At 50.2% G+C, this 21,233-nt stretch overlaps 1 protein-coding gene across 1 annotated transcript in view; it reads right to left on the bottom strand.

Annotated features, from left to right (window-relative positions):
* The window catches only part of IGF2R (insulin like growth factor 2 receptor), a 99,877-nt gene that overhangs the window by 7,639 nt on the left and 71,005 nt on the right, over positions 1–21,233 (bottom strand). The window contains exons 28-43 of the mRNA XM_041743476.1: positions 20,675–20,805; positions 20,326–20,423; positions 18,147–18,283; positions 17,143–17,333; positions 15,415–15,541; positions 14,413–14,532; positions 13,853–14,109; positions 13,317–13,535; positions 11,249–11,398; positions 8,723–8,884; positions 7,448–7,655; positions 6,946–7,092; positions 5,487–5,721; positions 4,576–4,712; positions 1,784–1,898; positions 553–699 (exon numbers count right to left, since the gene is read on the bottom strand). Coding sequence (XP_041599410.1) covers positions 553–699; positions 1,784–1,898; positions 4,576–4,712; positions 5,487–5,721; positions 6,946–7,092; positions 7,448–7,655; positions 8,723–8,884; positions 11,249–11,398; positions 13,317–13,535; positions 13,853–14,109; positions 14,413–14,532; positions 15,415–15,541; positions 17,143–17,333; positions 18,147–18,283; positions 20,326–20,423; positions 20,675–20,805 — 2,581 coding nt within the window. The remainder of the gene's footprint in view (positions 1–552; positions 700–1,783; positions 1,899–4,575; positions 4,713–5,486; positions 5,722–6,945; positions 7,093–7,447; positions 7,656–8,722; positions 8,885–11,248; positions 11,399–13,316; positions 13,536–13,852; positions 14,110–14,412; positions 14,533–15,414; positions 15,542–17,142; positions 17,334–18,146; positions 18,284–20,325; positions 20,424–20,674; positions 20,806–21,233) is intronic.

Here is a 21,233-nt window from a genome sequence, read left to right as displayed (position 1 = left end):
GGGGCCTAGGAAGACACCTGAGGGCACCAACCTCCACCCCATCAGCTTCCTGCCTCCCACCCTGCACTCTGAGAGCTGGTGTGCAGTTAGATGTGGCGTTCCCCGCACCATGCCCCCCGCAGGCTGCCCCCCCGCACAGCCAGCAGGTGTATGGCCAGTCACCTTGGCCCCCTGACCTCAGGAACCCCTCTGGGAAGACCACTGAGAAACTCTTTTTTTCACAAACCAGTAAGCCCAAGGCTTCCTGATCAAAAACTGTTTCAGGTTTCATCTTCCAGCTTCGAACCCATGGGACTATCAGGAAGGCAAGGAGGAGGGGCGACTTTATTTTTACACTCGAGAGAATTCACCATCTTTGGTGCTGAAACTTCATAGTTGAGTAATGCTTTCCCTCAGTTTAAGCAAAATATGACAACTACCTAGAAACAGTAACTAAAACACACTGCCTATTTTTCTCACAGCTCCCCACCTCCCCCCGACCAGGGAAAGATCTAAATTGCTAGTTTAATTTTGAATACATGTCAGTGTTCTAAAGGAAAATGTTCCACTTACTTAAAATAAATATCTCCAAGGCTGAAGCTCTTGCCATTTATAGGGTTGGTGATGGTGCCGTTCACCATCTGCACCTCCTGAGGCTTCACCGCACAGGCGGCCCGAGAATCCCAGCTGAAGTAGTAAGTGCAGCTGTCGATGTCAAACCTGGATGGAGGGGAGCATGGACTGCGGTCACGCCCACTGACTTGGGGCCGTGCAGACCTTGTGTGCCTGGACGACGGCCACTGGCTTTCAGGGGTCCAGGCGCTTCTGAGCTCTGGGAACCCCCCACCTGTGCCCCTGCTGCCCCCAGGATGCTTGCCAGCACCTCTGCACTAGGATGGCTATTATTTACACTTCTCAACAGCATAATAAGGAAGATGATGGTCTAGCTCATCAGCAATGTGAAAAAGTACGCAACTGTTTAATATGGGCTTGTTTGTTTAAATTAAGAAACTATGTGACATCTAGGGGCTCCTGGGTGGCTCTGTTGGGTAAGTGTCTATGTTCGGCTCAGGTCATGATCTCAAGGTCCTGGGATGGAGAGTCCCATGTCGGGTTCCCTGCTCAGTGTGGAATCTGTTCCCCACTCCCCTTGCCAGCCCAATAAATAAATCAAATCTTAAAACAATAAAAAACAAAAAAATCAAAAACACTGTGTGACATCTAAAAGCTGGAAAAATTTGCCCCCAAATTTTTGAACTTTATTTTACAAGCTTTTTGACTCCTACATTGATTTAAATCCTCAGACAATTCCCAGGTCTCCCCAGAAATTCCAGCCCAGCTTCTGGAAGAATCAAACAGCAGCTCATACGCTCCCTCTGTTGGCCAAACTCCTCCTAGCATTACATGCAGAGTTGCCTAGAAAATTCTAGTAGAATCCAAGAGCATCCCAGGTGCCAGCCCCACCTACTTGGGGGTCTCAGGCCGCTTGAACAGCTGGCCTTGGGTGGCACCCATTGTTGCCCCTTTGGGTCTACAATGATGTTGAAGGCAGAGGCCAGTTAAACACCGCTTTACATCACCGCTTTAGTCAACGGACCACGGTGTCCCAGCCTTTTCCAGGAAATCCCTCCTGGTGCAGAGCAGCTCTACACACTATCGGACAATTAACAGCCCTGGGCCCCTCCTCACTGCGGCCACCCAAACACCCTTTCCCTGCACACCCGTCTGCATAGCCACAAGCGAAGAGAGATCCTGGCGAGCCCTGCTCCATGCTCGCTTCCCGTGGAGGCCCCGACTCTCTCACCTCATGAACGAAGGTCTGCCCACTGTCTTCGCACAGGTCAACTCTATGACGGCAGATGCCGTCTTATTCTCCCCACACTGATAACCTTTTGAGTAAGTTACGATGACTTTGTCATCTGAAACACACAAATGATGGAGGTGACGTTATTTCTGGTTATAAAAAGCTTCAGTGTCAGAAGTCAACATCTATATTAAAACCCCAAACAGAACAAATGTTCAGCTTTCTGAAGACTCATAAGTCTTCAGTCTTGGGTTCTCAGCCTTGCCAAGCTCGGTGACCGCCTCCTGGTCCACACCACAACCTGCACAGCTAGGGAAGACCTGGGTTCAGATCCCAGCCCGCCTGCTCACTAGCTGCCTGACTCTGGGCTATGCAGCTGCTGAGCCTATCTCCTCACCTGCGCAAGAGCAATACTGCCAAAGTGTCTGCCACGTGCCCAGTGCGACGGGCACAGAGAGAAGAACCTCACATAATGCCAGCTGTCATGGCTGCTCTAATTCCAGTGTCATTTAGGTGCTTTCCCAACAAATCCCCTCATCTGAGTGCCCCGGTAGTAATGGGAGGTGCTAGACCTCCAAACTACGAGAAAAACCAGAAACAGAACGACTCTGGTTTTCTCGGGTCTTCTGGCTCTGCATTCAACTTTTCCACTTCTGAAAACACAGATAAAGAGTTGAGACCCTGACCTGCAGGATCTAAGAGGAAAGTGAGCACTGGTTCTTGGCTGCAAGTGCACAGAAGCCAGTGTGGCAACCAGCTCAGCTCTCGCGCTGCTGCCAGCTACTGTGTAGGGCTGCCCAGAGCTGTCCTGGGGCTGCCTGAGCCCAGCCAGCCTGGCTCAGAGCCACAGGGAGGGGCCCTCAGGAGCCACACACACCCAAGACAGGAGAGGCCAGGGTAATACGGGCCTTAGTACCAGCTTCCCACATGTCCTACCTGGGACCCAGGTCAAAGCGCAGGGGACTTGGCTCGGCCAGAGGCCCGGGCTCTTGGCCCTCCCCAAATTCAAAGTGGTACTGGATGAGTTAAATATTAGGCGCCTCAGTAAAATTTTAGAAGAAAGAATTCTATTGCTTTAAAAAGAAATTCTTAAACTGCTAGAATACGGAACCAAACCAGTGCAAGTCATAAGGTAAACATCCCGCGCTATCAGGCAAGCCACTCGACCTTCTGCGGCTTAGTGCCCCTGACCTATGACCTGGACTCTAACCCCAAGCCCAACCTCATGACACCAGGAGGATTACACAGGCAGAAAGCACAGCTGGGGATCAATGTTTAGCAACTGGAACAGAGAGTCAACTTCTCCACCCCAAAAGGCTGCAGCCCTCACTGAGATGGGGGTCATGGTGTTTGTCCTCAGACAGCTGTCCTGTTGGGGCCCCCAGTGTGCTGGGGACCAGGAGCTCCCTGCTAATGGAAGCTCCAGTGAGTCCTTCACGAAGCAAACCTCTTTCAGCTGGTTGTGGGAAACTGAGGGAAGGGCTGATCCTGTGTCCACATACAATCATGAGACTGCGGAACAGAGAGCTACCCTCACCCTCACTGTGAGCTGTGTGGGGACGGCCATGAACCCGTGGGCTAGGAGGGCCCCTCCAGGCGATGTGACCGACCTGCAAGACCTGGTGTACTTCTCGTCAAGAGTGACAGGGGTTCCCTTGGAAACCTGCTCTCCCTCCCAACAGCTCCAGCAGACTCAAGTCACCCTGTGGCCTAATCAGGACAACTTGGGGGCCCCGCTCTACTCTAGCTAGGTAAAGGTGTTGTTCTTTCTGGTACCCCAAACACACCCCAGTTGTTTCTATCTAAGAAAGACCTACCTTCTCTTGTAAATAATGAAAGATAGGCATACTGGGGTGACTCAGTCAGTTAAGTGTCTGATTCTGATTTTCGTTCAGGTCATGATCTCAAGAGTCGTGAGATGGAGCCCCATGACACGCTCCGCACATGGAGCCTGCTAAAGATTCTCTCTCTCCCTCTCCCCAGCCCCATCCACGCTCTTGCTCTCACTCGTTCTCTCTCAATAAGGAAAGAGAATCTTCCACTCAACAACCAATTGCAAGCTGAATTTTCTACTAACGTTAAAACTTTCATTATATTCTAAATTATTAAGACATTCCAAAAATGTACCCCTGAACTATCTTTACCAAGATAGTCTTGGTAAAGACTTATGTAGGATCCCTGGGTGGCACAGTGGTTTGGCGCCTTTGGCCCAGGGCGCAATCCTGGAGACCCGGGATGGAATCCCACGTCGGCCTCCTGGTGCATGGAGCCTGCTTCTCCCTCTGCCTATGTCTCTGCCCCTCTCTCTCTCTCTCTCTCTCTCTCTCTCTCTGTGTGTGTGTGACTATTATAAATAAAAATAAAAATAAAAATAAAAATAAAAATAAAAATAAAAATAAAAATAAAAATAAAAGACTTATGTAACTGCCGTTCAGCTCTCCCAAATAAATGCTGGCACATGTATACGCAGACTTCAACACTCAACCCACAACGGGAGCAAGGATTCAGGGGAACCTTAACCACTGTGACCCTCCCAGGGTAGAAGTACGTTCCCAGGAGAGGTCACCCCTCCACATACACCTGCCAGAACTGCTATCTCTGAGAATACAAAATGGTACTTATTCTAATGTTCCAGGAATTTCCAAAATGCTTTAGAAACAGTCATTGGGAAGAGTATGTGTCAGTTTCAACTAAAGCCAGTGCTGCCCTCCTGGTCCTATGAGGAAGCCCTCACCTTCCCAACTCTGATGCAACACCTATAACCTGAGCACCACAAGGACCCAGGAACTTACCTAAGACGTCCAGCTTCTGTGTGTGAACGAGCCCCAGGGCCTGGACGACTCCAGATGCACTCTTTTTGCAAATGCTGGCTCTGTCAGAGCAGTCAAGAGGCCCTTTATATATCTTCTGACACAGATTTATATAGTACCTGCAAAACAATCCAAAGGGATGCGGGGGTGGGGGTGCAAGGTCAGTCTGCCCTGACACACTGGGGTGCAGCTCTGTGCATAACTTCCAGGAACAGTACTCATTCTGATAACCAAGTATCCCGCAGCACCTCTGAATGGAGCACTGAAACAGACTTTCAAATAAAGGCCCAAGGAGTAGTTAGCTACTGGAGAAGGGAGTATGTCACCCAGGCAGGTGGGGGTGAGCCCTGAGACGCTGTGGTTTTAAAGAGCTGGAGTTGAAGAACAGCAGTGGCTCCACTCCTAGCAAGCTGGTAACCCTAGGACCAAAGTCCTGCAAGTCCAGACAGAGGACTTCCCAATCCGGGGGCCCCTGGCAGAGGGGGAATCGCACATGGAGTGGCCACCACAGCCCACAAACCTCGGACCCACACAAAGCCTAAGGGATTCATGCCAAAGAGCTGAGAACACACACACACACACACACACACACACACACACACACACCCATACACCCAGCAGTGGACAGACGTCCCTCACGAGCACAATGCTGATTAAGACTCATTCTATGGAACCAACCACTGATCTCCAGCTTCTGGTTCCAAAGGCTCCCTTTCAAACGTCCACCTCTGCCTTCAAAACCTGCCCCACGCCCTGGCCCTGATGCCAGCGGGCTGCTTCCCGGGGCACACCAGGCTTACGTGGCAGCCCCAGCTCTGCAAGGACAAAGGGGGTAGACCACCATGAGCCTACTACCTGAAGGACATGGCCAGCAAGTGGCAACAGGTACTCACGAGACTCCTTCATGGACAAAGAACCAGGACCCGGTGAGCGAGGACAGCAGCCGTAAGTCATAGGTTTTGTGCTTCTGGATGAACTTGCACTCCATCTTCTTCGGAGGGCAGACAACTTTTGTTTTCCACTCAAAGGTCACCTCGCAGCCACGAACTTCACTGAAAACCTGTGGCCTCCCGATATCAGCATCCTCATCGCACTTGAAGATAATCGAGGACATCCGGTGGCTGTTTGCTGGGGAACGACGCAGGGAAACTTAGACCACAGCGTGGCCCCAGGCCGGCTCTCAAGCCCCCACCCACTCTTCTGTGCTCCATGCTGATGACTCCACCTGTCAGTGCCCACTGCCCCTGCGCCCCAGCCAGAGTTCAGCCTGCCTCATTCACGCCTACCCTGACCCCGAACAGACCAAGGCCCCTTAGGGCCCAGTGTCTGTCTCTTTCTGTGCTTCTTAATGACCCCATGGCACTAGCTCAATCCCTCATGGTATTCAACGTTTGGTCACGCATGAATGAGGACAAAAAATAAAAACAGCAACAGTAAGAGACCTGGAATTAACTAAAAACATGAGTGTCATCCAACAGACCAGGAGAAAGATCTTAAGCCTCAAAACTATGATAGTCCTTGGGCAGCCTGGGTGGCTCAGCAGTTTAGCGCCGCCTTCAGCCCAGGGCCTGACCCTGGAGACCTGGGATTGAGTCCCATGTCAGACTCCCTGCATGGAGCCTGCTTCTCCCTCTGCCTGTGTCTCTGCCTCTCTCTCTCTCTCTGTCTCGCTGTGTTTCTCATGAATGAATAAAATCTTTAAATTAATAAATATATACATACGTAACAGCACCCTGAAGATTTAACACTTTATAGTTTCTATCATCTTGTTTCCTGTTCCTTTATAAAAATTAATTTTTTTTAATGCATTTTCTCATCACTTTCCTTGAGAACTCCCATCTGTTGGTGTCACACATTTGAGAAGGATTCGCTCACAGCCCTGGTCTCCACGCATCATCAGAGCGAAGGCACGAAGTCTGGCTCACCCTGAAGGCCCGGCCCCTGTCCTGGGCCCGCCATAGAGCCGAGAGCCAGTGAATGAACCCACCACTGTTCTCATCACTCCCAGCCTGCAGACCCATGACACGTAGGTCTCTACAGAGGCAGGAATGGGCCTCGCCAATGTTGCAAATTAGCATAAGGGCACCAACCCCCCATGTTACTGAATGGACCTCTCTGACCACCCGGCATCTGCATCTCAGCCCTGCTCTACTCCAGTCTAGGTCATGGTCACGTAACACATCCCATGGAGAATTTGAGATATCCTTTCTTTATGGAATATAGGCCTGACATGGAAAAAATATATGCGACAGAATTAACCCAGACATCCACAAAGCTCTGAGCATGAAGCCAGCCTGGGAAGGTTGCCGGCTAAGTGGCAGCCAGAGCCCAGGGGCATGCTCCACTACGTACAGTGTCTGCAGAAGCCCCACTCGTGGTCTCTGTCATAGTTTGCAGTGGTAGAGCACCAAAGCCTTGCGCGGCCCTCCACAACACACTCCTCGTAGCTCTTCCCATTGAATATGAAGGGGAACACACAGGGATCACCAGCCTCAGTTTCTGGAAAAAAGAAAAACATCTGGATGACCCTGATTCCCAACACATCAGCTGTGCTTTCCTTGCCAGGCACGGTCACCTAGGAATGCTCAAAAGGATCTCGTGTGGAAGCAGTCACCCTAAGCCAACAATGGGACCACTGGGATTCTTGGTCACAGTGTAACAAGTGGCTCACAGGCCAGGGTGTGTCCGAGGCCCGAGCACTCACACTCAGGGCTGTGTGGACAGAACGCCATGTGGTCCAAGCCAGGAGTCCACTTTCATAGCATCTGGAGCTTCATTCCTCAGTTTTTTCCTGCGGCCGGGTCTAACACCACATTTTAAAGGAACATTAAAACATCCTGCTCCAAAGATTTACCTGGAGGACAATTATCTCCATTGGCGTAACTTAAAATGACAGCTTCATCCTGGTGCCTGTAATCCAGTCTCATCGACGCCAGCCGTCCAAAAGATGCCCCTTTGCTCCCAGAAAGTAGGCAGACACCCCCATCCTTACAGCCTCCTTCATCCAGGCCCGCCGCCGCAGTGCACACCCCGATGCTGTAGGTGCGTGAGTCTCGAGTCACCTGGACAGACAATAGCACACGTGGGGGGTCAGAAGTCTGGAGGTGGAGAGAGAGCCATCACTGCAGGGAGGTGCACTTATGCCAGAAAGCAGAGGCTGCTGGGGGCTCTGCACAGGTGCCTCAGTGCTCTCCACCTTCTCGCCAATCCTGACCTGCCTCCTCAGGGCAATGCCTTACCCACCACCTGAGCATTTCCCTCCAACCACTGGAAGGATCCATACCTACACCCCAAGCCCAGCCTCTTCCTCCTCCCTCCAGGCCCCTACTGGCTGCTCATCCTCCTTCCCAAAGCCCAAGGAGTGCTGAGGTCTGGGTCGATGAGCAGAAAGCAGACACAGCCTAACTAAGCTTGGATCTTGCCTTCCTTGCTCAGCCTCGCCTTCTGTGGGCTCACACCTGCTGCACACCTGTCACACCTGTGGAAGGTCTCCATCACAGGAGCTAGCACCACTGGCTTTTGGGCTCACTACTCCCCAGCTACCACCCCCTGGGAAGTGCTGGGATCAGGTGGGCACAGTCCAGTGTATAACTCAGTAACATCTAGACTACAGGCCCAGAGGTGGAAGGTCCCCCAGACACCAGTGACTTGAGATGCCCATGGCCTCATCAATATCACCAACAGTCATCGCCTCTGACTCAGCAAAATAGCTGCCTCTTTGTATCTTAAAGCCAGGTTGGAAGGAGACACAGGGGAATTACACGTGGCCTCTGCGGGGTGCACCAGACCTGGCCCTGTCCTTCTGAGGGACCTGGTCACATGCACGTCCCCAAGCAGCCTTCTGATCTCTGTTGTTGCGCCATTTAATCTTTACAAAGCCCTAAGGAGTGAAACTCTGAACTGTGGGGCAGAGCTCAAGTGTTGGTTGTACCTTGTTCGCTACACAATCTAGAACCCCCAACCGGCTAATCCTGTGCATGTCCAGGATGGGGGCTAAACCCATTACCCCTCCATGTACCGTGCCTGAGTGGTCACAGGTGCCCCATTATCTACAACACAAGTGGATAACACAAAGAATCCAGGTCGCGGTGTCCCCCAAGATCAGCGGGCTCTGGGTGAGTGGCATTACCTTGAAGGTGCTTTTGGAAAGGCTGGACAGGTTAAAGCTGTAGTGCAGCTGCTCATCCGTCAGGGAGCAGCCGTCCATCTTCACTTCGTCTGGACAGACCAGCGGGGTCTCCCACCCAAACACAAAGTCACAGTCACTGGTCCTCAGCAGCATGGGAGCTCCCTATCAGAAAAAAACCCCACATGGGTCATGTACAGTGTCCTCACACAGTTCTCCTTCCCCTTGCTGGCACCACAGAGAAACCCTTGCTTCTGGGACAGTGGGTACCATCCCTGCACCTGGCAGGGGAGGGAGCCATGGCCATGGCTGTGAGGCTGCTGGGTGCTCTGGGTGACCTGCAGCAGCCCCCCTCTGGGAGGAAGGGCCAGTCATCACCACCCGCTGTGCCCTCATGCCACTGCCAGGTAGCCCTGCCTACACATATGGGACCCCTCACTACTTCCAGGACATCACCCTGCCCTTAGACACAGAGTCTCTGTGTCCATACTACCAGTTCTTCAAATATGACAGAGAAGGGTGTGAAACTGAGCTCCTGGCATTGCACAGGAGGGGGGCGAGGGCTCTGGTATGCTGGCCAGCAGCGGTCCCGTTTGTACAAACTGAGGATATTCACCATAAGGGCCACACACAACATGGCCAGACGTTCCACTGGCCAAGTATTCTGGATCCATGTGTTTATGCCCTTCCCTGCTCAGCAACAGCCACAAAAACACAGATGGGGCAGCTGGTCAATAATTTCATTTTTAGTTGCCGCTGAGAATCTGTTTTTCTATAAACTTATGTGGAAAAAGTATTCCCGCTAAAGATAAAAACCACAGGGGAAGAAAATCTCTAAAATCCTTCCAACACTGAGTGAACATTTAGTGTGAGATGCCTCTCTAAAACCCAGTGAACACTGCTCACTTCCAACACGCTGCTGCTGCTGCTCAGAGAATCAGCACAAGCCCCATGGACATCCGACCACACATGGTTAGCAGTTTTAGAGCTAAGCCGTTACACGTTCTCTCTGTGGGAAGGTGAGATAACCAGCGCTCAAGGGAGGTGGATCTTCAAAACAATCCCCTTTGAAGAATGAAATGCTGATAGTGTCGCCTTTCTACAGATAAAACCAGGCTGCCTTATGCTGTGTGTGCTGACAGATGCCTGCACAGACACACCCATGCAAACGTGCAGACACACATACAAAGAGATAAAAAGGGTTCACTGATCACAGCTCCGCCTGCCCTGATAACTCAGGATTATCCTGACGGCCAAGGGACAATCTGTGAACAGGGACACGTCCAAGGGCCCTGAGCTGTGATGTGGCACTATACAGGAAGGCCCCAGGCAGCAATGGTCTGTGTCTTCCCTGCTCTTACTTACTGTACTGTCCATCGTCGCCAGGCTGCTGTCACATCCCCTCCTACCACAGTCAACCCACCCCTATCTGGCAGCCAGAGTTCTCTCTCCCTTACAAATCTGCTACAAGCCAGGAAGTCAGAAAATCATCTTAGTGAATTCATAAGAGACACATTCCAGAACTATAATCCATCTACTGAGCTCCTAGGGCCAGATGAGCCTTGCAATTCATTCTTCAGGATTTTAAGAGGTAATTTGAGATACATATTTCTATTACCCCTCTGTCTCGTATACATGCACACACACCCAGTCCTATAGTCAAGCATATTCGTATTTCTGCAGCAAAATGTATGAATATTCTTATATCAAGTGGGACAAATAGCATGAGGAGCCTCCACTTGTTCATGTCAGAGGTCTGCAAGTTTTCAGAGCTTCATGGATTTCAGGAGTACAGCTTCTGTGCTGTGAAGCTAGGCTGCCTGGAGCAAAGAGCTCTCCACCTGAGCAGACGGTGAGGGTCGCAGCGGCCACTGCAGGGCTGTATGAGTCACATGCATCACCCAGCAGCTCCGAGTCATTATGAAACAGGGGCACGACCTACCCATTCATCTCCCATTCACAGAAAGCAAAAAAAACGTACACGGGAACCTTCCATAACAAGATGGTACTCATGATGGGAGCCGTGTTATATCTAAGTGCACATAGAACAGAAGTGGATAACCTCCTTAGAGGTAACATGTGTAACTTTGTTAGAGCCATTTTGCTTCCGGAGGCCTTCTTTTGTTTGCTAACTTCTAAATTTGAGGTTGTATCATGAATGATGACAGCTGCCAAAAGTCAGTCCAAATTCCCAATAGGAATAAAATCACTAATGCTATAGTATTAAAAAGGAAAAAGAAAGATGACACTTTTATATGTTGGGAGACACCATTGAATACCACTCCTGTGCTCAGGTGCTTCATGTTTTTAAATCATAGCAAGCTTTGATGTGCAAAGTCTGCCCCATTAATTCAGTGTGGGCTTACTCACTGTTAAATTAATGGTTTTACATTATTCAATGCACCACTGACATAAGAGATGACTGCATTCATTTTCAATACGGGCATCCTTAACTGATGCATGCTTCCTGGGCTGGGAGCTCTGGATCACTAATCCATGATGCTGCACACCCAGACCGTGCATACTTACCATGCTCACGCCTCTCCTACAGTGAAATGCGATCAGTGAGGTATAGTTGAAATGCTTGTCTGCTAAGCAAGGAGTACTACTTTCAAAATTCAAGTAAACTTCATTTGCTATAGGGTTGAGTATCGGAGGTCCGGTGACTCGGCCAATATCCTAAGCAAAGAAAAAAAAACATTTAAGGAAATTGCTCCCCAGGTTAGCAGAACAAAGAATGACACAGAACTGTAAAAATAGTATTTCATCTGTTTTGAAAATAAGTAGCACCTAAAAAAACGAGGTTAACAGTAATTCACTTGCCAAGTCTTGACAATAAGCTGCTACTCAGAAAATTCAGTTTGTTAGCAGTCATTAGTTTTGATCCTACAATTTCTTTCTTTTTTTAAGACCATTCATTCATTCATTCATTCATTCATTCATTCATTCATTCATGACACAGAATGAGAGAGAGAGGCAGAGACACAGGCAGAGGGAGAAGTAGGCTCCATGCAGGGAGACTGTTGTGAGGCTCCATCCTGGGACTCCAGGATCATGCCCTGAGCTGAAGGCAAGCGCTTAACTCCTGAGCCACCCCTGATCCTACAATTTCTAACGATGATTCTATTTCTTAACTCCTGAGCCAGCCCTGATCCTACAATTTCTAACGATGATTCTATTTCTAATCATGGGCAATTTTCAAAGACTCCCAGCAATAGGAACTCTCTCTGGGCACATCAAGGATGCTGCGTGGTCTCCTATCACCTGATGGCGCGCAGCAGGAGGTATCTGCCCCCACTCCGGCCTGCCTCCATGACCAGCACCTCACATTATCTCAGGACTGCCTGGCATCTTGGCAGTGCACCTCAGTACAACCTAGGGAGGGCACAGCTTTGTTCTCCAACATGTTTTATTGCTTAGCACAATGTCTGACACACTGGCTGCTCAGTAAATATTTCTGAGCAAATAAACACAAGAATGAAGGAAAGATGAATGGCCAGAAGCAGTGTGCATGATGAGTGCATGCGTGAGTGAGCTGCGAGGCTCTTATTCCTCACTGTGGGGCACATTCAGGCCACAATGATGCAACAGCTGCTCTGAGTAGGGAACCGGTGACAGTTTTTAAAATTTAAAATCGGATAGCCAGGCAGAAAAATGCAGCAGATCCAACCTCTCAGAAAGGGATTCACATCAGGGTCCCAGTCTGCACAGTCAGAAAGGACAGTATCAGGTGCTTCCTACTGAGATGTGGTCTACGCAGGCCTTCTGCTCCTCATGGAACTACGACTTTGTGAGATTTGAATCATGGCCAATTTCCCCACCTACTCCCAACATTTCTCCCCATCGACGCTGCAGATAATGTCCATTTTTAAAAGGACATCTCCAGGGGCACCTGGGTGGCTCAGTTGGTTAAGCGTCTGACTTCAGCTCAGGTCATGATCCTGGGGTCTTGGGATGGAGCTCCAAGTTGGGCTCCCTGCTCAGTGAGGAGTCTGGTTCGGTCCCCCCATCCCCACCCCACTCGTCCTCTCTCTGCCTCAAATAAATCTTAAAAAAAAAAAAAACCCACAATGTGAAGATAACTCATGAAGACAATTTTCAAAGAGCCAAAGTTGTATTAGAGAGTGCTAGTAGGAGACTCAAACTTTCAAGGCAGGGTATCCAGCAATTAGATCTGAATGACTCATTTACCAAAGAAAGTTCCTGCATCTCCCGAGCATTTTACCCAAGACATGCATTTCAAAGAAAGAAACCAACCTCTTATCAGTGTTCTTTCTTGCCACTTCACATAAAAGTTTCCTGATCAGGGTCAACCTTCAGAGTCCTAACATGATACCAAAGTCTATCTATTCATAGGTGTTCACAGTTTTCTTCCACAACTCAGAGACACCTTCTGGCCGCCATCATCAGCCTGATGGCTCAATGCATAAATCCTTCCGTGATTCTTCCCCAACTGCCCCAGGACATATACAGCCCCAGCTCATTTCTCTCTTTCTCTCTCTGCTACACTAACCCTCCATTGAAAGAAAGAAACTCAACATGATGGTTGTTAAAAATCATGCAAAACTTGTTTCTGCCTTGCCTTTCCCATACTTACTATAGGGGGGCCATCAACTGGAACCTTGCACACGGCCGCTCCGGCAGGACAAGGCACCCCATGCATCGGGTTCAGCGGCTGGCAGATGTTGATGTAGAAGTCAGGACCGGTGTCGGAGGTGTCATCCTCGCTCTCATCATATGCCTCATAGCCCCCCGTGCGGTGGATGAGCGGGGACAAGTCAATAATAGAGCTTCCATTCCTCACAGAGCACTCCGTCTGTTAGATAGGAAGGGCCTTGCTGGAGCATCCCATAACATTTTCCTTACCACCACTGAGCACCCAGAAGAATTTAAAAGCAGGACAGAAGCACGAAAGATGGATCAACGTCCCCAAATGCTTGGGCACTTACAACTACTCATGGTTGGGAACATCGGGTGAATAAAACATGCTGGGTGTTTGCTGGGGGGGCAGGGCAGTGGAGGACAGTGAACAGTAAAACTGATGCTGTAACCAGGGCCCACCTGGGCTGTGGGGACCCCCAGGCATCAGGCAGGCATTTCACAGATGCCACACAGACCCAGCCGCAGACTCACCACCTGCTCGCAGGCCAGAGGCGTGTGCCAGGAAAAGAAGAGCGTGCACGTCTGCTTGTCGAGAGAGATGAGCATAGGCCTGTTGGTGGGCCCGGCCTCAGGCCTGCACACGAAGCTGATCACGCTCTTGTAGGTGAGGCCGGACTTGGAAGGACAGGGGGATCCATCCTCATATACCAGCTGTAAGACCTGATCCACGTAGGTCAGCCTCTTGTTTGCCTTGCCCACACTGATCCTGGTCTGCCCAAAGCAGGCCCCTGTACCGAACGTAAAGAGAGACGGAAAACACATTCTTGTGTATTCAAATGACCACTTTTATGAGGACTGCTTTCTGCAAATCCAGAGCTAATATGTAATTCTGAGTGTGCAATGTGGTTTTGGCAAGTGTCCTTCATTTACCATTTCATCACCATGTGCCCCCCTGCATGAGCGGGCTGCTTCCACATAGAAGGTGATTGACCTTCGTATCTACTCCTCTCTTTTGCCACAGGAATGCACAGGTTGGGGACAGTCATGGGGACAGGAGAGCCAGGTGGTAGGCAGGAAGCCATGGCACTTACCCACGCCAGGGGAACAGTTTTCATTATCCTCACAGATGCTGATGTACACGAGCCCCTTCTCACTGTAAGCGGCTGTGTGTCCAGCTCTGCCACTTAAAGAGCTCAGATCAAACAGATGTCCTGCAAGGGAGAATGGGACAGACACACAGTGATGCCAGTGTGCTCACAGACCATGCTGGCCATCAGGCCTTTTGGCATCCTGCAGTGAGTCCCCCTTGCCTAGTGCACTGACCTGGCCCTAAATATGCTCCTGGCTAGCCAGTCTATCTCATTAGGTTGCAGTCTCCAAACTTACATGATAGCTCATCTTTTCCTCAGAAGACAGCAGCTCATAGCATTGTCCTCCTCCTGGGGCTGGGCCATAGCAGCCACCAGGATTCTGGTAGGATTCAGGAGGGCCCGATGGCATCTCTCCCACAGTCAAGGCATGTTACCTGCACCCTCCTGGGTGCTCGGCAGAGACATGCAGTCAAAGTATCCTAGCTGCCCTCCCATCACCACTGGAAGATTAACGGGGAGCCTGATTCTAACCCATCCTGCAAGCCTACAGCCAGCATGACTGGTACCCTTGGATGCAGGAGTTACAGACAGGTAGGCTCACAGGGAGATGGACCAATCTCTTCCCCACTGAAGAAGAACTCCTAGTGAACACAACTGTGGAGAGCCAAACCAGAGGCCAGCATGCACACACAGGATAGAATGCTGCTGCCCAAGGGTGGCTTGCTCCCCAGGTTCACATTGGGCCCCTCACTATGGGGCACTGGTGACTAGCAGTGTCTTCACTATGGGTGGGAGGGTCAGTGACTGGCAGTGTCCTCACTGTAGGGGGCAGGTCAGTGACTGGCAACGTCCTCACTGTGGGGGACGTTAGTGATTGGCAGTGTCCTCACTGTGGAGGGTTGGTGACTGACAGAGTCTTCACCATGGGGAGGGTCAGTTACTGGTCCTCATTGTGTGTGGGTGGGGTGGGAGTGGTGGTCCATGACTGGCAGCATCCCTCACCTGTGGCAGGGTTGGTGACTTGGCAGTTGTCGTGCACATTGCTCCTAACAGGACAGGCGGCTGCCGTGGGCCAGGAGAAGGTGTACTCACAGTCCTCCACTGCACTTATAAACATGGGCCTGGAGTTCTACGAGCAAAGAACGGAGCGTTGCCAATAGGGCACAAGATCTACGAAACATCAACTTCCATCAAGTGAGAGCTCCTCTGCGATGTCGAATTTTTGCCAATGTCTTTATGGAGTCAGAGCAGACTTAGGAAAGCAAAGGGATCTGTTCCTGGGATCTCACTAGGGGCTTAACACACATAGGGTGAGACAGACGCAGAGCCAGAAATCCACTTGGGAGACCATGGAGATGTTCCTACAGCTAAGGCTAGGGAAAGACAGGCTGGGGGCAGGGTGAAGAAGGAGGCTCAGAGGCTCTTTTGGGTCAGGAAAGAGTAAATACTTGATAACACTCTGAAGAGCAAATGAACTCAAATCTGTTATTATAGACAAAACAAGAAGCTCCACCCAGAGAACTCATTTATTCTACTGATGCTTGCACTGGCTAAGGCTTGCTCTGTATACCCCCACGCTTCCTGTCCATCACAGAGCTGCTCAGACTGGTTCAGCAGCACACTCCTTTCCAGAAAAACCCCTGGCGTCTTTGTCACCTGGCCACAGCCCACCCTGCAGCCCAACCTACCGGGCAACCCACGCGCAGAGACCCTCACACACCACCCTCACTTTTCCCCCCACATGTCTGTCAGCAATTTCTTCCTCTGCCAGGAGCCTCTGCCCAGTTACAGAGCTGAGAAGGTCTATCAGGGCCGAGGTGTCCAGTCCCCAGGGGCTCATGTCTACACCAAGCCTCTGTATGGTTCCTGGAGGAGGAAGGCCCAGCTGCTACTGCTGTCGAGAGGGCAGACCCCAGGCTCCCAGACTCCCCGGGCTCCTCCTACCACTGCTGGCCAAACACAGGTGGAGACAGTGGGCGCTCCGTCCTAACACTGAGTGCACCGGCCCAGCTTGATCTTATTCCTAAAATTAGCTACAACCCTAATCCTAGGCAATAGCACACAGGGCTTCACCTTCATCTCGCGTGTGGAGATGCTCCAGGGTAGAAAAACAGTCCAGAGGAACCATTAATTCAGTCTCACAGCTGTTAAACCACAGCAACCTCTTAGAGAGAGGCACCAACCACAGAAATGAGACTAGCCCCCAGTTACAGGCCCCAACCACACAGCAGCAGTGGGGCCCGGCACCTCCAACCTCTTCTTGCTAAACCTCACAGTGATTTGGTCACATGCAAATAGCTCATGTTGTTCATGGAGAGACAGCTTAACGTAGTTCAGTAACCAAGCTAGAAGTGAAGAGCAGCCCTGAATGAGGTCTGTCAAACCTTCTGCTTCTCCCAAGATGCATCCGTGAAGAGAAAGGGCGGGCTGTCAAATAGCCGTCTGCCCTACGGCCTTTGGGAGATCTTCAGGGACCAAACTCCAAGCAGAACCAACTAATCCTGAGACTAGAACTGCCAGGTCAGGCACCCCAAGAGCCAGAAAAGAGAGGAGGTGCCCACAGGCCACAGGGCTGAAGTGGTACCACTAGCACCTGCTGGTAGGCCCAGGTGTCTGAAGGATCACAGCCTCTGCTCGCATCACAGGGCAGGTAAGACAGCCTCGTTGGCCCTCGGCTCCTTACTGCTCCCCAGCTGCCGCACCCAGGGCCAGAAACACTGTGTCACTTACGACTTGGCTCTCACTGCAGGTGAATCGGATAGTGGTTGACTTTTTCCGAATCTGGTCTGGACACAAGTCACCATCAACATACTTCAGAACAATGGTGCCTTCTCTCCACTGTGGCCCATCCCTCACCCTGCCAAGGTTCACAGGTTTGGAGCCGCTTAAGAGACACGCAGCTGCTTCTGGAGGGCACGGCTCTGTAAGATGAGACATGGTCAAGGGTTACCTTTGCTGATTTTCCAGTCTAGGATTTACCTGGCAAGTGACATCAGATGTGCTACATATCTGATTCCAACAGCCATTCCAAAGGATCTACTATTTCCTTCCCATGAGATGACAATGATGCCACAGGACTTACCCTAAATGCTGTTTTACCATAGGTGGAATGGGGTGTGGGGAGAACCCAAGGTTTCACAGCCTGAATTATTTCTGAACCCCAAATATGTTGAGGCTAAGATATCTAGATTAAGCCAACAGGGCATTCTAAATGGGCCCTGTTCACATACCGTCTTTAAGAGTTAATTACCAAAAACTCTGCCAATTTCCCAGTCCTCAAAACATCTATGCCACCTGCCGTGCATGAAGAACTAGTCCCACCTCGTGGATGAGGAGAGACCAGTGGCAGACCACACTGTCACTGGTCTGCCCGGCATAGGCAGTGAGGGGAGGGGGGCCCATGGCCTCACATGTAAAAGGGCACGACCCACATTACTCTTGGTAAACCTAGAGGGCATGCACTCAACCTCCGTTTCACCCCCCGAGTCTCCTGTTCTGCTAGAATCAGCTACCACGATGATTACCTCCACCCACCTCTGACTCCTCATTTCACACAAGGTTACTATGCTCCCAGCAGCACCTTCCACAGGGACTTCGGCTAGACCATCCCAGGGATCAGTCATGAGACCCTTATAGGATTCCTTCTGCCACTTCATGGCTAAAGCACCCTCAAGGAATCCTGCTCCTACTCGATCTTCCCCCAAGCCATGAGCCCACTGAGAGTTGTCTCTCACCTGAGCCAGCCTGAGGAGACAGAGACTTGCAAACATTGATGAGGTAGTGCTCGGTGGCTCCAGTACTCGTGACGGCTTCCCAGTTGTCGCTGTACCTTGCCAGGGATGAGAGGTCGAAGGTGTTGCCAGCCTCATCTCTGGAGGGAGGAAAACACTGTGGTTAGGCTCAGGCTCACTTGTTACAGTCCATCCAGAGAGAGAGAGAAAGGTGTGGTCTGTGCCTGGCATCCTGGGCCTCAGCTCTCACCCAGGGACAGAACTTCAGACTGGACCCCCATCCCCCCACCGCCGACCTGCTGGCAGAATCAGAACCCAAGTTCAGGAAACTTCAAGACTTGGTTCAGCAAAATCAGGTATTAATCCAAAAAAGAGCAAAGACTGGGCCTGAAAAGTAAGCACTCCCCCTGCTTGGACCAGTGAGAGGACAAGAGCAAACAGTGGGCTACAGGGAGTGCTTGCGGCACAGAGCACCTTCGGGAGCAGCCACCTGCTACTGAACCCTGACAAGACCACAGCCACCGAGATAAAGATGAACTGGTGTGGGCAGGTCTGCTCAGGCTGAAGTTTACTCACTACACAAATCCCACATACAAGTGTTACTGACAGCCAACCCCATACCAGGTGCCGCGTTAAATGGGGAGCAAGATGCACACTGTCCCCAGGGAGCACCAGGTCCGGGTGAAGACAGGCACGATCACAGATGCTACTTCACAAGGTCTCAGCCAGAAGAGGAGAAACAGAAAGCATTCATTCATTCAAAAACTACGTGCTAACTGAGGGTATTGTATTGAACCAAATATACAAATCTCTTATCTTATGAAATTTACAGAAATTACCAGAATAAAAACACCATAAACAGGATACAAATTTTTTTAAGTAACCAATATGTCAGAGTGTGATTAAAGCTAAGGAGGAAAAAAGGCAAGCAAGGGAGATATGAAATCTGGGGCTGGGTGGTGGGGGGAGATGGAGATTTTAGATGATGTGGTCAGAGAACACCTTACTGACAAGGTGACCTCATTTCACACGTTCTTACATCCCCATGAATTTATTAGAATATGCATAGCAAACTTCCATTTTAACTGATCATTCATTTCAACTTCATTAACTCTTTTTAAAATGGAGCATAAAGAAATCTAGTAGGAAAAGCTTTATGGACAAAAAAACATAAAAATAAAGACTCTTTGTACACAAATCTCAAAAAGTGGAAGCCAGTCTCAAATGGCAGTAAGAGAATGGCTAAGTCAATTAGGCTATCTACTCGGGAGGATCGTTCAAGCTTGCTGGAAACGAGAAAGGAATTTGTTTCACATGAAAACGCTCACAAAGTGTTAGGTAGGAAAAGTAATGTCACTAAACACAGATCCCTGAACATATACTTTTCCATTCGTTACTAAAACTTTAAAAAAATTCAACTTTACCTAAACGAAAGGAGAGAATACAACAAAATAGAGCGGGAAAGAAGGAAAACCTGGAAATGACTACACTTCCCCCCAGGACTAGATGCTGTAATGCTCTGATCCACACTTTTCAGGGTTTTCACACAGCAGAAGTGAGAGCATATCCCTTAACCATTCAGAACCACAGACAAAACCTCCAGGGATAGGACATAGGATGTGTTTTGTGGTAGTTCCAAGGACAACTCGGAATATCTGCTGACATTCACACAAAGACCTCTACCTTCCCTCAGGAGCTGCCGGCCACCTGATTCTGGGAGCCACAGGTGAAAGAGATCAAAAGAACCACTGATAGCCCCTGAGAACCTGCAGTTGGGGGGGGGGTCCCCTCCCCCACACTGTCGCCAGCACCCCAGCCCCTCATCCTCTCTACACCTCCTTCACCGTGGTGTCCTCAGACACAAGCAGCGTGCAAGGTGGAGCGAAGGCCAGGTGACATCCTGGTCACTCTACCCGCCTTACATCCATGAATCATGCAAAGTTTGCTGTTCCAAGTGCAATCACCTCCTTGTATGCATCTTAACACAAAAAAAAATCATCAAAATCCAACATTGGGTAGGATCCAGGAGGTAACCTCATCCAACCGCTCACTTGAATATGAAGAAATGAAGGCTTAGAGCCCACCTAAGCTAACATCCTGTCCCCCAACTGTTAATCATTAGAGCAAAACCTTGCCACATTCCTCTAGCTGTCCAAAGGACTCAAAAGACGTGTGTACTTACTTGAATGAGCACTCAGTCAGGTCAAAAGGTGCACAGGCATACTGTGTTCGCCACTCAAACAGGTAGGAGCAATCAGAAGTCTCCCTGAGGAACACCGGCTGGAGGAGATAACAGAGACAAGTCAGACAGGAAACTTCAGCTGGTTTTACTACACCTTAGATCTTAGCAATGAAAATAGTAAAGGATGGTTCTGTTCATGAAAATCCAAATTGACCAAGGTTTCAACATAGCTTCTGTAACTACTACATTTACACTTTACCTAAACAGAGAATTTTGAAACTCCAGAGCAGAGAGTGCTTATAAAGCCAAAAGCAGCAGGAGTGCTGAAACAGCTCCTGAGCACACTCACCCTCTGGGTGCTACGGTCACAGTAGAAGAAGATGGTCGTGGAGCGCTGGTACACCTTATGGCAGGTGTCCCCTCCGGTGTAGTTCATTTTCAACAAGCCATTCTCGTATGTCAGCTTCTGAGTGAGGAGACCTGTTCAGAAAGAACCCGATTAATAAAAGGATTGGTACCGCCATGCTTATCCTAACAGACACGTCACATCATGTACCCTGAATAAATAGCTGAAGATCAAGTATGCCTGGCCCCCAGGGCATTGGAGCCTGTTCCCTGACCCACTGTGCTGCAGGATGAATAAAACCAGGCCTCCTCTTGCCCAAGGCCACAATGTTACAGACTAACGTGAAATAACGTAACTAAGAGCAGCCACATCTCAGCCTCATCACCTAGGAGGACTGCCCGTAGGGGCCGCCCACACACTCATCACATCAGCTACTTCTGTTTAAAAGTTCTTAAACTTAGAGGTGCCGGGGTGGCTTGGTCAAGTGTCCAACCCTTGGTTTCAGCTCAGGTCCTGATCTCAGCATCATGGGATCGAGCCCTGGGCTCACACAGAATCTGCT

Source organism: Vulpes lagopus, chromosome 2 (genome assembly GCF_018345385.1).
Source record: "Vulpes lagopus strain Blue_001 chromosome 2, ASM1834538v1, whole genome shotgun sequence".
In the NCBI taxonomy this organism is placed as follows: domain Eukaryota; kingdom Metazoa; phylum Chordata; class Mammalia; order Carnivora; family Canidae; genus Vulpes; species Vulpes lagopus.
This window is presented reverse-complemented; position numbering and strand designations above follow the sequence as displayed.